At 30.9% G+C, this 14,237-nt stretch overlaps 1 protein-coding gene across 1 annotated transcript; it reads left to right on the forward strand.

The window, feature by feature from the left end:
- Nucleotides 1-5,374: 5,374 nt before the first annotated feature.
- On the forward strand, nucleotides 5,375-9,188 carry LOC107021355 (amino acid transporter AVT6C-like). The gene is made up of 5 exons (XM_015221998.2): nucleotides 5,375-6,006; nucleotides 6,289-6,441; nucleotides 7,455-7,658; nucleotides 7,799-8,264; nucleotides 8,446-9,188. The coding sequence occupies exons 1-5, from the start codon at nucleotides 5,631-5,633 to the stop codon at nucleotides 8,552-8,554; spliced, it is 1,308 nt and encodes a 435-aa protein (XP_015077484.1). The 5' UTR covers nucleotides 5,375-5,630; the 3' UTR covers nucleotides 8,555-9,188.
- The last annotated feature ends 5,049 nt before the right edge of the window (nucleotides 9,189-14,237 follow it).

Below are 14,237 nucleotides of genomic sequence, written 5' to 3' on the forward strand. Positions count from 1 at the left end.
CAGTTAATTAAGATCGTCAGTCAACTCGATGATCCACTCTTTGGTATATACTATTGTTGTTTTGCCTTTAGCATCTTCGTGTTCTGTAACATTGAGTGATATAATACTGCTTCGTGGAACTGTTCGGTGACACGCCGACTGCTCCTTTTCACCCCCCACTTGATCCTCTCCTTTAGGGCTCGGCACACTGGAACATTAGGCGAGAATTAAGGCCATTTGGCGACTCGCCTAATGGATTAGGCGATCTTCATGCCTTCATTTCTTCGTTCTTTCAGTTGCCTTGTTCCTTTTTGCTCAGTTGCGTCCGTGATTTATCTCCAAGTCTAAATACCTGAAACTTATGGATTTTCATCAATTATTGAGACAAAATGTACATTTGAAGACACTAAATCTATCAAATTATACCCCTAAATGAGTCCAAATCGTGTACTCATCAGTCAACATGATAGTTTAAGCGTGTAATTGACTTTTCGAGAAAAGTTCTGGAAAAACTCTATGTCTTTTTCCTTCTTTTTAAAGACATCTTTCTTTATATCAAAATATTACTCCCTCCATTTCATATTAAGTTAATATTTGAGGCATTTTTCATTTTTTTGAAATTAAATTAACTTAATTGTTCAGTTTTAATGACTACTTTTAGAGTGTTCTTCTAATTTTACCCTTCATTAGTTAGTATTGGAATTAGTGATTAATTAATATTTAGTTATTTTAATCATAAATTTGACAATAATTAATAAGGATATATATGAAAAACTAGCTTCAAGTATGTCTTAATCTACTTTTGTTAAAGGGTGTAAAACACCTCAAAAGTTAATTTAATATGAAACGCAGAGAGTATTAGAGAACCCAATTCTTATTTTTTTTCTTTTAACATTATTTTAACAAATAAAAATATAGAGAATATTATTTTTTCTTAACCTCATTTTATCAATTAAAATGTAATACCTTGACGTACGCTTTCGCCGGATAATATATGTCATATATATAAAATCATAGAATATCCATCATTAACTTTAATTTATATCATGATAAAAAAAAAATTATGATAAAATAAGAAATAATTTTGTTTTTATTTTTTTCGAATTTCAGTAGAATAAACATTTGCTAATTTAAAAAGATGTTATTAGAATAATAATGTGTTAAAAGAAAAGAAATATTATGTTTATTTGAAAAATAAACATTTTTTTCGTTAAATAACAATAATGACATTTTTGGACAAAAAGATCGACGGCAGTGACATTCTTTTAATCAAAATACTGATGGCAAAACATTTTTGAGCAAACTATAAACATATGATATTTTATTCAGTTCACATAATATAACAACATTTTTTTTTATCTTTTTATCTTTTTATAATAATATTTTTGCTTAGCTAAGGAGTACAAAAAGCAGTATTCTTTGTAACGAATAAGTACATTAATAATAGATACTTATCATCTTAAGGGAATACTTGATCATGAAATAGTGGGTATATGAAAAAAGAAGTTTTTATATTAAAATAAAAATAATATTAAAAATTTAAAATTATTTTGACCATAAATATAAAATTTGAGTTGTTTTTATATTTTGGAAAGCAATTTGATTAGAGTTGTCAATACGGGTCTACTACATCCAGACTAATCCATATAGGTTTTGAAATTTTACAGGTCAGGTCGGGTTAGCCCATTTCTTATGTGGATAAAAAAATGATCGGTCCTGTCCATAAGTATGTAGGTTACGGGCTAATCGGGCCAGCCTTTTTCTTAAAAGTATATTTTTATAATTTTTAAATTAAATTATAATTTAAATATATTATCATAAATATCGACAAGAAAATATTACATGGTGTCAGTGTTACTGCTTGTTAATCAAATCCATAAATAAAGTTACCTTTATAAATTTATTAAGTTTGATTTTAAGTAACAACATCAATAACTAAATATTTATATGAACCTTATTTTTTTTCGGATAATCATAATAAAACACAAAAACTATGACAATTTTCCAGGCATATGTAGTGATACTCTAGAAACTTTAGAGAGTTTTTATTTAATGTAGTACATATTTTGTAAACATAATTTGTATTGAAGTTGTAATATTTTAAACTTTAAACAGATTTTAAGTTTAGTTTTCTGCTACTTTTAATACTCTATTTTATTTTTAATTTTAATTAATTTTTATTTGGCCCACGGGCTAACACTATCCATATTTCTCAAGCCCTATAAATCGACAGACTTATTCAGGTCGGGCTAAGAAATCCTCTTCTTAAATGGCTTCAAAAATCATAGTCTAACACTATCAAATTTCGGGTTAAGCCAGACCTGCCCAACGGACCTACCCTATATTGATGCTTTAAATTTGATAGGAAAAATGGTCTCTCCTCCTACCTACCCCTCCGGGTGTTTCTTTTTCACACACACACTCACGCACGCGTGCACACACACACACATCGAAAGAGGGTCATATTTGCTCTTGTACTTTTAGAAAAGGGTCATATTTACTCTTCATCATATTTTTTTGATATATTTGTTCATACCATCCAACTTTGGGCACATATTTGTCCTTGTGCAGTTAAGTATTGTGTCACCATTTTTGTTAGTCTACGTGGTGCCTACGTGGCTCCATGTGTATATATTTTTATTATAATTAAAATTTTACTTTCTATTGAGTATTCTATTCAATTCATTTAGTAAAATCCGACCAAATTTAAATAAAGACCATTAACCCAATTCCAATGCCCATTAACCTTATATGTTGCAGCAATAAGTCTAATGTTCCACCCAATTTGCATTGATTCCAATCTTTTTCCACAACTACTGCAACAACATAACGTTGAACTGTTGTCATTACATTTAGTAGAGCGGTGAATGAGTAAGGATGTGGATATCGTTTAGTGGATTTTAGCCTTTACAGATAGAAACATGTAGATTGGTAAAATAGAGAATAACAGTCACATGTGTACCTTGACCTGATTATAATTCAATTTTTGATATTTTGCTAAATTACAATCGTAAACAAAAAGTCGAATGACTGCTAAGGTGATCTCGTCAAAACACCCTTTCAAGTATGTATGCTTGTGGACACTTTTGGTAACACTTTTGCTTCTCAACAAGTTTTCTCTAGAATTAAAAAATGATTCTTCTGATATCTTGTAAAGCTACGGAGAGAAAGTTGAAGGTCATTGTCTCGGTATTATCTTTATTTTGATGGTTAAATTAATGTGAAAGAAAGGGTATTGGAATCGAGTTAATGAGTCTTTATTTTTATTTTGATTGAGTTGAATTTTAGTAAATGGATCAGATAGAAAAAAAATTTCAATTATAATAAAAATATCTACACATTGAACTATATAAGCGTCACGTAAATTAATAAACATGATGATACAAAATACTTAACTGTATAAGGACAAATATGTGCATAAAGTTGAATGATAAGGATAAATATATTTAAAAAATGACAAAAGATAAATATGATATTTTTCTAAGAGTTCAACGACACATATAACCTTTTTTCCTAGAGTCAATTCCCCAAATGGTCACCCAAGTTAAGGGAATTACCTTAAAATATCATTTATGTTTCATTTAGGACTAAAATATCGCCCAACTATCACTATTTTCCTCCAAATATACTTGAAATTTCAAAAACATCACTCTCTTCTAGTTGGCATGACATGTCATTAAAATCTTTTTTTAATAATAGACTAATTTAATTCATGAAACTCATTTAATTTAAATAATGAGCATATTGTTTTTAATTTTTTAAATTAATTTATTAAAAATAAATTTTCATACTTAAAATCTTTTATCATAATTAAACATTTTATTTTTTTATGTTATGCAGAATGCGTTTTTAAAACATACTGTAATCTCATCAATTTTAAATACTTACAAACACATACATTAAAAAAATATTGATATATAAATCACTCATGAACGCTAATTTTACTTCAATTTAATCATAAATTGTACAATAAATATTAAAGGTCGATTAATTATTAAAAAATAATTATTTGGGTGCTTTGAAATCCATATATTACAATATCTTTTTTTAAAAGAAAATAGTAAGTGAATAATATTTAGAGAAAATAAAATTTTGGTCTTTATTTATCTGTATATTAATCTCATATAATATGTATACTATGAATTAAATAAGTAAATTCAATTAATTATTAGTTTATTTATTGATGTTTAATTGTATGAAAAGTTATAATATAATATAATATAAAATAAAAGAATAAAAATAAAAATAAAATTAAAAAAAAGTTAAATAATAATTTTCTCTTTCTCTTTCTCTTAATGACAGGGCATATCAAGTAGAATTTAAGGAGACTTTTGAGGTATTTAGTATTTCTGATGGATAAAAAATATGATATTATTTACTTTCTTTTTTTTTTCAAAAAAAAATAATAATATCGGAAGCCTGAATTACAAAATATACAATTAATAATATTGTATTGACCTTTATTATTATTGATTTATTATACAACTTATGATTAATTGATGTAAATTGGCATTAATGAGTGATTTGTATATTAATATTTTTTTTAATGTATGTGTTTTTAAGTATTCAAAACTGATAAAATTATAGTACATTTTAAAAATGTATTCTCCATAACATAAAAAAACAAAAAGTTTAATTATGATGAAAAAATTAAGTATTAAAATTTATTCTTAATAAATTAAAAATAAATTAAAAATAATATGATCATTATTTTAGTTAAATAGGTTCAATAAATTAAACTAGTCTATTATTAAAAAAAAAAAGATTTTAATGAAATGTCATGCCAACTAGGAGAGAGTGATGATTTTAAAGTGTCAAGTATATTTAAAGGAAAATAATGATAATTGAGTGATATTTTTGTGCTAAATAAAACATAAATCATATTTTACGATAATTCTCTCAACTTGGAAAACTACTATTTTGGGAAATAACTCTTTTTCCTATATATATCGAACAGGTCATTTTGGGACCAGTACGTATTTAAGACCCCATCATTGAACCCATACTTGAGGGAGTGTTTGAGATATATCCATTCTTGGAAAGTAATATTAGAACCACATACGTAATGTGTTGAAAAATGGATAAAAGTTAATACTGCCCTCTATCTTATTCTATATTAATTAAAATTTTGTGAAATACATTACATCATACTTTTTAATACTATTCTTTATCAAATCTTAAATATAATTTCATAAATAGTTTAGCTTATATCAAATTTCGTCAAAAGAAAAGATAAATATAGAATTTTTTTTAGTTACTATTATAAAGAATAAAAATAATTTAGAAAATTTCACAAATATAAAAATAAATAATGACAGTGATACTATTCCGGAAGATCTGATTTTCAACGTGTTTGTCAAAAGTTTGACACGAAAGAAAATGGTGGCGCTGTCAAAGATGGACGATAGTCACATGCGCACTTTTATCCATTAAAAAAATTCTTGTTCATATTTTAGGGGTTTTCCTAATTATTATTTTTAGAGTAAGAACAACGAATCTACACCCACCCCACCATTATTGTTCCCCCAACTTCTGTTTTGTATCTATCTATCTGACCAATCTCAATAACAAAGTTTTGATTTTTGATCCAAGGCATTTGTGTTGTAGCAAAATATTCTAAAATTCGTTTTTTCCCATCCCCTTCGATTAGAATGACAACGGAGAAGCAGGATTGTGGGTCTCTTGCTCCTCTTTTACCGGTGGAACAGAATGAAAGGTCAGGGGAAGGAGGATCAATTTCTGGTGCTATATTTAATATCTCGACGGGAATGGTTGGTGCTGGGATTATGTCTATTCCTGCTACTTTTAAGGTTCTTGGTGTTATTCCAAGCTTTTTTGTTATCCTACTTGTGGGATACTTTGTTGAGGTGACGGTTGATTTCTTATTGAAATATACACATTCAGGAGAGTCGGATTCTTATGGTGGCCTTATGGCTGAGTCTTTTGGAAAGTTTGGTTCTGTTGCTCTTCAGATTTGTGTTATCATCACTAATCTTGGTGCCTTGATTATTTACTTGATTATTATTGGTAAGTTACTTGTTTAACATCTCTTAAAGCTAGTTCCTCTTTTGTTTCCTATTTGGCTGATGTGATGTGTCACCTTTTAGTTCATTGGTGAACTCTTGAGTTTCTTAGTTTACCTATTGGATGTATATGTTGAATTTGAGTTTGATTGGTTTGCAATGTCAAAATATGGGCATTGCTAATTTGTCTTTCAAAAGAAAACAAACAGAACTTTTCACTTGGTAATCTTGCTTTGGATACAACAGGGGTGTCACTAATTTATTTCCTGTTTTGTTTAATTGACAGGGGATGTCCTGTCAGGAAATAATTCTGATGGATCAGTGCACTTGGGTACTCTACAGGAATGGTTTGGCATCCACTGGTGGACCTCACGGGCATTTTCAGTTCTCCTTGTTGTGGTTTTTGTCATGCTTCCATTGCTCTCTTTAAAGCGCATAGGTTGGTTCAGTCATAATCTCAGAATTTCTATCTGTTGATTTTCTACTTCACAAAGCATTCTCTTTTTCCCATAAGCTTCATAAAGTATAGTTGGATGTAGGCTGATGACTAATCACATGAGTAGCTTTATAAAGTACAATTGTTAGTATTATTCAGCTTATATTGTACCTTAGAAGGAAAAGTAGGTATTGACATTCTACTCCATTAGAATGATATATAGAGCGTTTGTCCTATCACTGGTAGGGATGGCAATAGGGCGGGTCAGCGAGGGGCAAGTAAGACCTTTTAACCCACCCTGTCCCGTGTAGCATTTTTCAAACAATTGCCCCGCCCCGGCCCTGTTTAAACGACTATTCATATATATTTTCTAATCCTAATTCAATGATTTAGCTGAATTGAAGATCTGTTTAATCCTTAGAAAGTCAAAAGCAACCTATGTGGAATAAATTATTCTTTCTTGTTGGAGTATTTCACTGCAACAGTAACCCCTTTGGAATAAATTAATATTTCTTGTTATTTCACTGCAAAAGTAAGATGTCAACTAACCAAATTGTTTTGCTTTTGAAATGTTCAGAGTGAAAATCAAATCTTAATAGTGTGTTGACTTGAAAATAGTTGGCATATTGTTTGGCATTCATTTTACATCAGTAAATTTAAAAAACGAATTAACCGTTAGCAGAGGAGTTTCTTTCAACATATATGGTGTTATATGATAAAGTACTTAATATTCACATATGATGATATGCTTTAACATGTAAATTGCCCCTCCCTTCCCTGCCCTGCTAAAATTTTCCTTGCCCCACTTCATTTAAGTGCTTCCCTGTCCTGTCCATTAGGAGTTTGCCCCACCTCGCCCCAATTGCCATCCCTAATCGCTGGATGTGTGAACAAATAACCGGCATGTTACTAATAGATTGAAGATATTTGTCAAAGTGGAATAGCATATATTTCATTTAGTATATGTAAAGATCTGCATATAATGGATTATAAATTTTGTGGTTCGTTACATCCAGATTCATTAAGACATGCATCGGCAATATCAATCCTTTTAGCTGTGCTGTTTGTTGTCATATGCTCAATGATGGCAATACATGCAATGTGGGAGGGGAAAACACAAAAGTTACGACTGGTACCAGATTTCTCACATGGAATTACCTTTACTGAACTGTTCACAACAATTCCAGTTTTTGCTACTGCCTTTGGATGTCATGTTAATGGTAAGACGTACTTGCGTGAATACAAGTATGTCATTCTCCTTTTATTTTGGGTGACATTCTTTGTTACTTTTGTTCTATCCTCTTCTATTTATTTACTTTTGATGAGTTAATTCACTCTCAGAGGTTATTTCTGTTTGCAGTTCATCCAATCAGAGCTGAGCTGGGAAGGCCATCTGACATGACATCTGCTGTTCGCATTTCCTTGGTATTATGTGTTGTCATTTACTTTGCTGTGGGATTCTTTGGGTACCTATTGTTTGGGGACTCGATCATGGCTGACATGCTGGTTAACTTTGATCAAGCCTCTGACTCTTTAATTGGTACAGCACTTAACGATATTGTTCGATTGAGCTATGCCATTCATCTCATGCTGGTGTTTCCTGTGATGAATTATTCTCTGAGGGTTAACGTTGATGAACTATTCTTTCCTAAAAGACCTTTGTTGGCCTCAGAAACATTAAGATTCTTTTCCCTTACCTGTATTTTACTTGCATTCATTTACGGAGGTGCTGTAGCCTTTCCAAATATTTGGTACTTCTTTCAGTTCATGGGAACGACAACAGTCATGTGCATCATGTTCATATTCCCGAGCTCAATAGTTCTTAGGTGAGCTACTTCAATCTTGGTTTCATATAAAGAAACTTTATCCTTGTTACAATATCTGCCCCTATTCTTCAACAGAAACAGAGAGCATTGTTCTCTTTGAAATGACAGAAATCTCTACATAAGTTGCGGAGTTATTTTTATCAAACTTTCCACTCACTGCTGCTATGATGTTTTTTCTCAGGGATGCTCACAACATATCTACAACTCGGGAAAAGATATTGGCTGTACTGGTGATCATCTTTGCAATTGGGACTAGTTCAGTTGCCATATACTCTAATATCGCGACTTAAATTGGCAACAAATGAACAACTTTGCCGGGTTGCGCTCTCAGAATCAGTTGATTGATGATGGAAGGTGGTTTAATTATGTATAGAGATCAGGAGAAGTTCTAATGATCACTGGAAAATCATCAGTAAGCCAATGAGAAGTGAGACCAGCTTTGTTCTTAGCCAACGCCTTCATGGTTATCTTATCCAGGCAAAGGGAAAGAACTCTTTGGTATCTTCATGGCTGTTCTTCTTTTATGCTAAAGCCATATGAAGCAACTGCTTTGCTCAAACTGTTGAGGATCTTACCTGATTTAGTTTTTTTCTTTTCCAGAATTTTATCTTCACCTTGGAAAATAGGGAAGTCATACCTGTCAAATAATGATAATTCAAGAAATATTATGGTTTTTCTTTTTCAATTTGAAGACAATATATTTCTTACATTAGTGGGATGGAGGACATGTACCATGGAGTTAAGATTAGGATGAGAACAGTGGGGGATACTCGAAGCTCTTCCTCAGTACTTATGGGATTGCACTAGGGGTCGGCTCTTAGCCCCTTTCTTTCCCACACTAGTTATAGATGAATGGACGTATTGCATGTATAAGGTGAAGTCATGGTGTGTGTAATTCACAGATAATATAGTACTGATTGACAATGCTTACGGCAGGATCGATGATTGAATACTTGGAGTGAACTGTGTAAGTTCAGTGGCCTTACGCATGAGGTCGGCGTGAAAGTGAAGTTTGATGCTCAGGTCATCCCAAAGAGAGGATGTTTCAAATATGTGGAGTTCCTAATTCAAAGTTAATGGTAGATTGAAATGATACCACACAGTATATTGGTGTAGAATGGGCAAAATGGAGGCTTGTCTCCAGAGTTTTATGTGATAAAGAAGGTACCACCAAATTTTAGAAGTTTTATAGAATGATGGTTAGAAAGACTATGTTTTATGTGGTGGTGCGTCAGCCAGTCAAGAACTCTCATGATCAGAAAATGGAAGTTGCTAAGATGAGGATGTTGAGGTACATGTGTGGCTGTACTAGGAGATATAAGATTAGGAATGAAGATATTCAGGACAAGGTATGAGCGACCCCATAGCGGACAAGATAAAGAAAGTGAATTGAGATGGTTTGAACATGTGAAAAAGAGAAGTGTAGAAGCAGTGAAAGATATAAGAGTTTGGCAATTGGGGGGTGGCTGGGGTGTCAGGAGAGTTAGAAGCATATCGAAGAAGTATAGGGGGAGGTGATTAGACAAGACATTACGCATCTTTAGGTTATTGAAAATGACCTTACATAAGAGGATTTTGATGTGATGGATTGAGGTAGAAGGTTAGTTAATAGTTGAGCATTCTCTTGCTTTTCTGCGAGACAGGTTTGCGGTCGCACTTGGACCTTCTTTCTTCCAATAGTATTTAACACTACTTTTGTAATTTTTTGTTCTTCAATTTCGATTATTACTTTTCCTCGTGCTTTGTTATTTTTATATTATTTTATTGTTATTATTGTTCTTTCTTCAGCTTATTATAAATTGCTCTTCATTTCATATTATTTCATTGTTGTAACTGTTTAATTTATGTTATTCATTTCTAAATTATTTAGAAAATGTTTTGTCGAGGATCTTCAAAAAACAATATTTTTTATCTCTATGAGGTAGGGCTAAGAGACCTCTCCGGATCTCAATTGTGAAATTATACTAAATATGTTCTTATACAAACAATGAACTAAGGATATGAAATATTCTATATGAAGTAGAAAACAAATACAAAATCAAATAGTACAAAGGAAATCAATCAATTATAAGTAGAGGTGTTCACGAAAAATCGAAAAATAATCATATAGCCAAAAGGGAACCTCAAATAGTAGATACATGCAAAACAACAAACTGACAATAGTGTTTATCTGTTTCGTGCCAGATAAATATATCTCAAAATAATATTAAAGTTTTTTTTTTCTTGAATTAGAAAAAATAATCAGCTTTGATCAAAATATGTTTTTCTGCTGGGAACAAAAGCCCTGCTTATCTTATCCCAAAATAGCCGAATCTCAAATCCTTTCAAAATCTGCCAATGAACCTATAAAACAAGTGTAATTGCTATAAAATTAGGCAACATCAAATATTTAATTTTTGTACACGGACAAAACCTAATGAGTTTGGTTCTTCAATTAGGTTTTATCAAATTTTAGTTCGATTTTTGATTTTGAAAAAGTATGTATTGAATGTCGAACCAAATTAATTCGGTTCGATTTGATTTTGTGATTTTAAAATGAATTTTTCAATGCAAATAAGAAATAAAATGACACCAAATTATTGAAGTATGAGACAAATTATTCTATACTTCAGACAAAACAAAAATTAAGCATTATTTTTCATGGAAACAAACATTTTTATAGACCAAAAACACAATAATTAGATGCAATTTCGATTCTTTATAAGATGCTTCACTAACAAAAAAGAAGGTTCATAGACCAGACATACATTAATTAGATGCCACTTCAATTCCTTCTTTGTAAATTATGAATTAATTAATTTATGGCAACTAAAGAGTAAAGAGTATCAAAAATGGGCCAAAAAGTTTTGGATCAAAGTTAAATATAATTAAGATTTAAAAATATTTTTTAAAAGGAAAAGGGCCAAATATATCTTTGAAAAATAGTTTAAATATATCCCTAGTTATATTTTTGCGCTAAATATACCCCTCCTATTATACTTTTGGGCTAAATATACTCTTATGACTAACAGAGGACACGTGGACGACTGAGATTAAATAAACTATTCAATTAAAAATAAATCAAATTCTATAACCCGCCCTGCTAACTTAACCCGATCTCATATCAACTTGTAACAAGTCTCCTTGGTATGGCCTTTCATGTTTTAGTAACTACATTGCAAAAGTTTGTAGCATGCTTCCTTTGAATAACCTCTCATGCTGCAGGAATCACAATACACATGAGAAAACCTCCTTGAACGATTGGAAGAACTTGCTCCTGAATTTTCATTAGATGACCCTGCATTTGAGGACCTTGAACCACTGGGATAGCTAAGTCCGCTTTGGATATTACCATGACTTCTAGATCTATGAGAAAACAAAGTTGTAACATCAACTGAAACACTTCCCGAAGAGTTTTCACCAGCTAACACTCATTGACTTTCATCTTGAATGATCATAGCATATCATTGATTGACACTTGGGGGTTGGTTCATCAAAAGAATTTGACAACACGCCTGACTGTAGTTGTCGTTCAATCCCATTAAAATTTGTAATAATTTTTGTCTCATCAATCCTTCAGTATAGTCCTTAAATTTAGCACATTCACATGTAGGAGGTGGAATAATGGAATCATACTCATCCCAAAGATTCTTCAACTTAGAGTAGTAAATAGATACAGGAGAAACTCGCTGAGTTAGCATAGCAATTCCCTTGTGAAGATGAAAAATCCTTGACATATTCACTTTATCAAATCGATATCTCAGATCATTCCAAACAACATATGCACTTGAACAAAACAAAATACCACTGACGAGTTCCTTACTTACATTGTTTAAAATCCACGAAATCACCACAGCATTACATTAATCCCAATCTTGTTTCTTAGAATCAATTTTGAAATCTCCCGCTTGACAAGTCCATCAATGAAACCTAATTTATTTCTCATCAACAAGTTCAAACGTATAGCACGAATCCAAATGGTATAATTCTCCATCCCTACAAGTTGAATTCCAATCTGGACAGATCCAGCTACATCAAAGGAGGATAGAAAAAGTGTATGATTGTGATCTGGTTTTGCCGCCATAGCTAATCAACTTCAAACGATATGTCACTACGTCTGATGAATCTCTCAGTTCTTTACAAACACTCTGCCGAAAAAATCCTAGATTCACTCACTGTGGCTCTGATACCATGTTGAGTATACAAATAGATCATCCATTTGGTTTATAAACTAGAACAGAGCTCAAAGCTTAATCTGCTATTGAGAGAATTTTTCAGATCGTATTGAATATAATGGAATGATTTCAAACTCAGTCTACTAAGTACAATGCTTATATACTGATCTAACCGACTCTACTAACTATAGTTAACTTAACTCATTTGTTAACAAAGCTTCTAACAAACTAACTAATACAAAACTAACTAACTGTAAATGTGAATACATCTTCCAACTAACTTCCAGTCCAGTTAGCATTTAACACGTCAGCCTTCATCAATCATCATATGTTCAATATATTCATCATTAGAATGCATTTATATCAATGTTTGTACCAATGTATTCAAGTGAAAAAAGTTTATAACAACAACAACAATGAAAAATTATATCAATATTGTACAAATAATAGTTAGTAATACAACAAAATCAATGAAGAAGAAAATATTTTGTAGTGCAATTTCCTTTTTAAAAAGATACTCTTGCACAATTAATGCACTGCATTAAATAATGTATTTAGAGAAACTTCCTAAACATAAAATATGTATATTAGAGTAGAATACAATCAGTCGATCACCAAACATGATTAATACTTTTAGATACTGTTGGATAATCTATTAAAGGTTAGTTACGAAAGAGTAGTTATCTTAATTATAGGTGTCGGACCTTATGAACCCCTAAATTATATATAATCATTTCTGTAAGTTCGCCATTATAAAACAAGTAAGGTTGTTTAAATTAAATTCCACTTGGAACTTTGTGGATAGATATTATTGTAACCGTAAATTATCTCATTAAGGATAAGGTGAAAATTTTCAAATAAAATTATTATAAAATATATAAATATGTTATTCTTTCTAGAATCGACTAAAAATGTCGTATAAATTGAAATTGTGACAAGACATATAAAGTAGGATAAATCACATAAATATGCTATATTAAAAAAATAATTACCATCTATGACAATAAAATTTTTCTAACTAAATATAATATTTTTTTGGATTGAATAATTGTACCGCTCCGCTTCTTTTGACCTTTTCTCTTCCTCGTCGTCTTCTTTTTATTTTCTTCTTCGTCTCTTTCTGTTATTCTTTCTCTTCCCCCTTCTTCTTTTTTTTTTCTTCTTCTTCTTCTTTTAAAATTTTTATTTAAATAATTATCCTCAAATAAATTTTTGTCCCTATTTCACTATTTTTATCCAAAAACATAATGAGAAGAGAAATAGAAAAATAAAAAACGGAGAAGGGCCTAAAATACCCTTGAAGTATTGAAAATGGTACAAAATTACCCTTCATCCACCTATTGGCTCCAAAATGCCCTTTTCATCCACCTATTGGCTCCAAAATGCTCTTTTCATCTACCTATTGGCTTCAAAATACCCTTGACATCCTCCTTTGGGTTCAAAATTGACCACTTTTTTAATTGTTTTAAAATTAAACGCTTTAAATATTTTTTAAAATACTTGGCGTTCAACTATTGATTATAATTTTAATTTATTAATATAATTTATAAACCAACCCACTACCCACTCATTACTAACTAAACCTCACCCAATTAATAATCCAATTATAATATCAAAATCGTCATAAACACTACTAAAACACGATGAAATTATAGATTTCTGAAAATGACATCCAAAATTATTCGAGTCCGAATCGAAGCCCCTATTAAATTTAGGTTGAGCCGCTTATTTAGGAGGACACTTTCTTTCAAAATTGATTAGAAATTTATGATTAAAGGTAAAGAAGTAATACATCCCGAATTAATTCATGCACTTTTTT

The sequence above is a fragment of the Solanum pennellii genome, chromosome 6 (genome assembly GCF_001406875.1).
Source record: "Solanum pennellii chromosome 6, SPENNV200".
NCBI classification, from domain to species: domain Eukaryota; kingdom Viridiplantae; phylum Streptophyta; class Magnoliopsida; order Solanales; family Solanaceae; genus Solanum; species Solanum pennellii.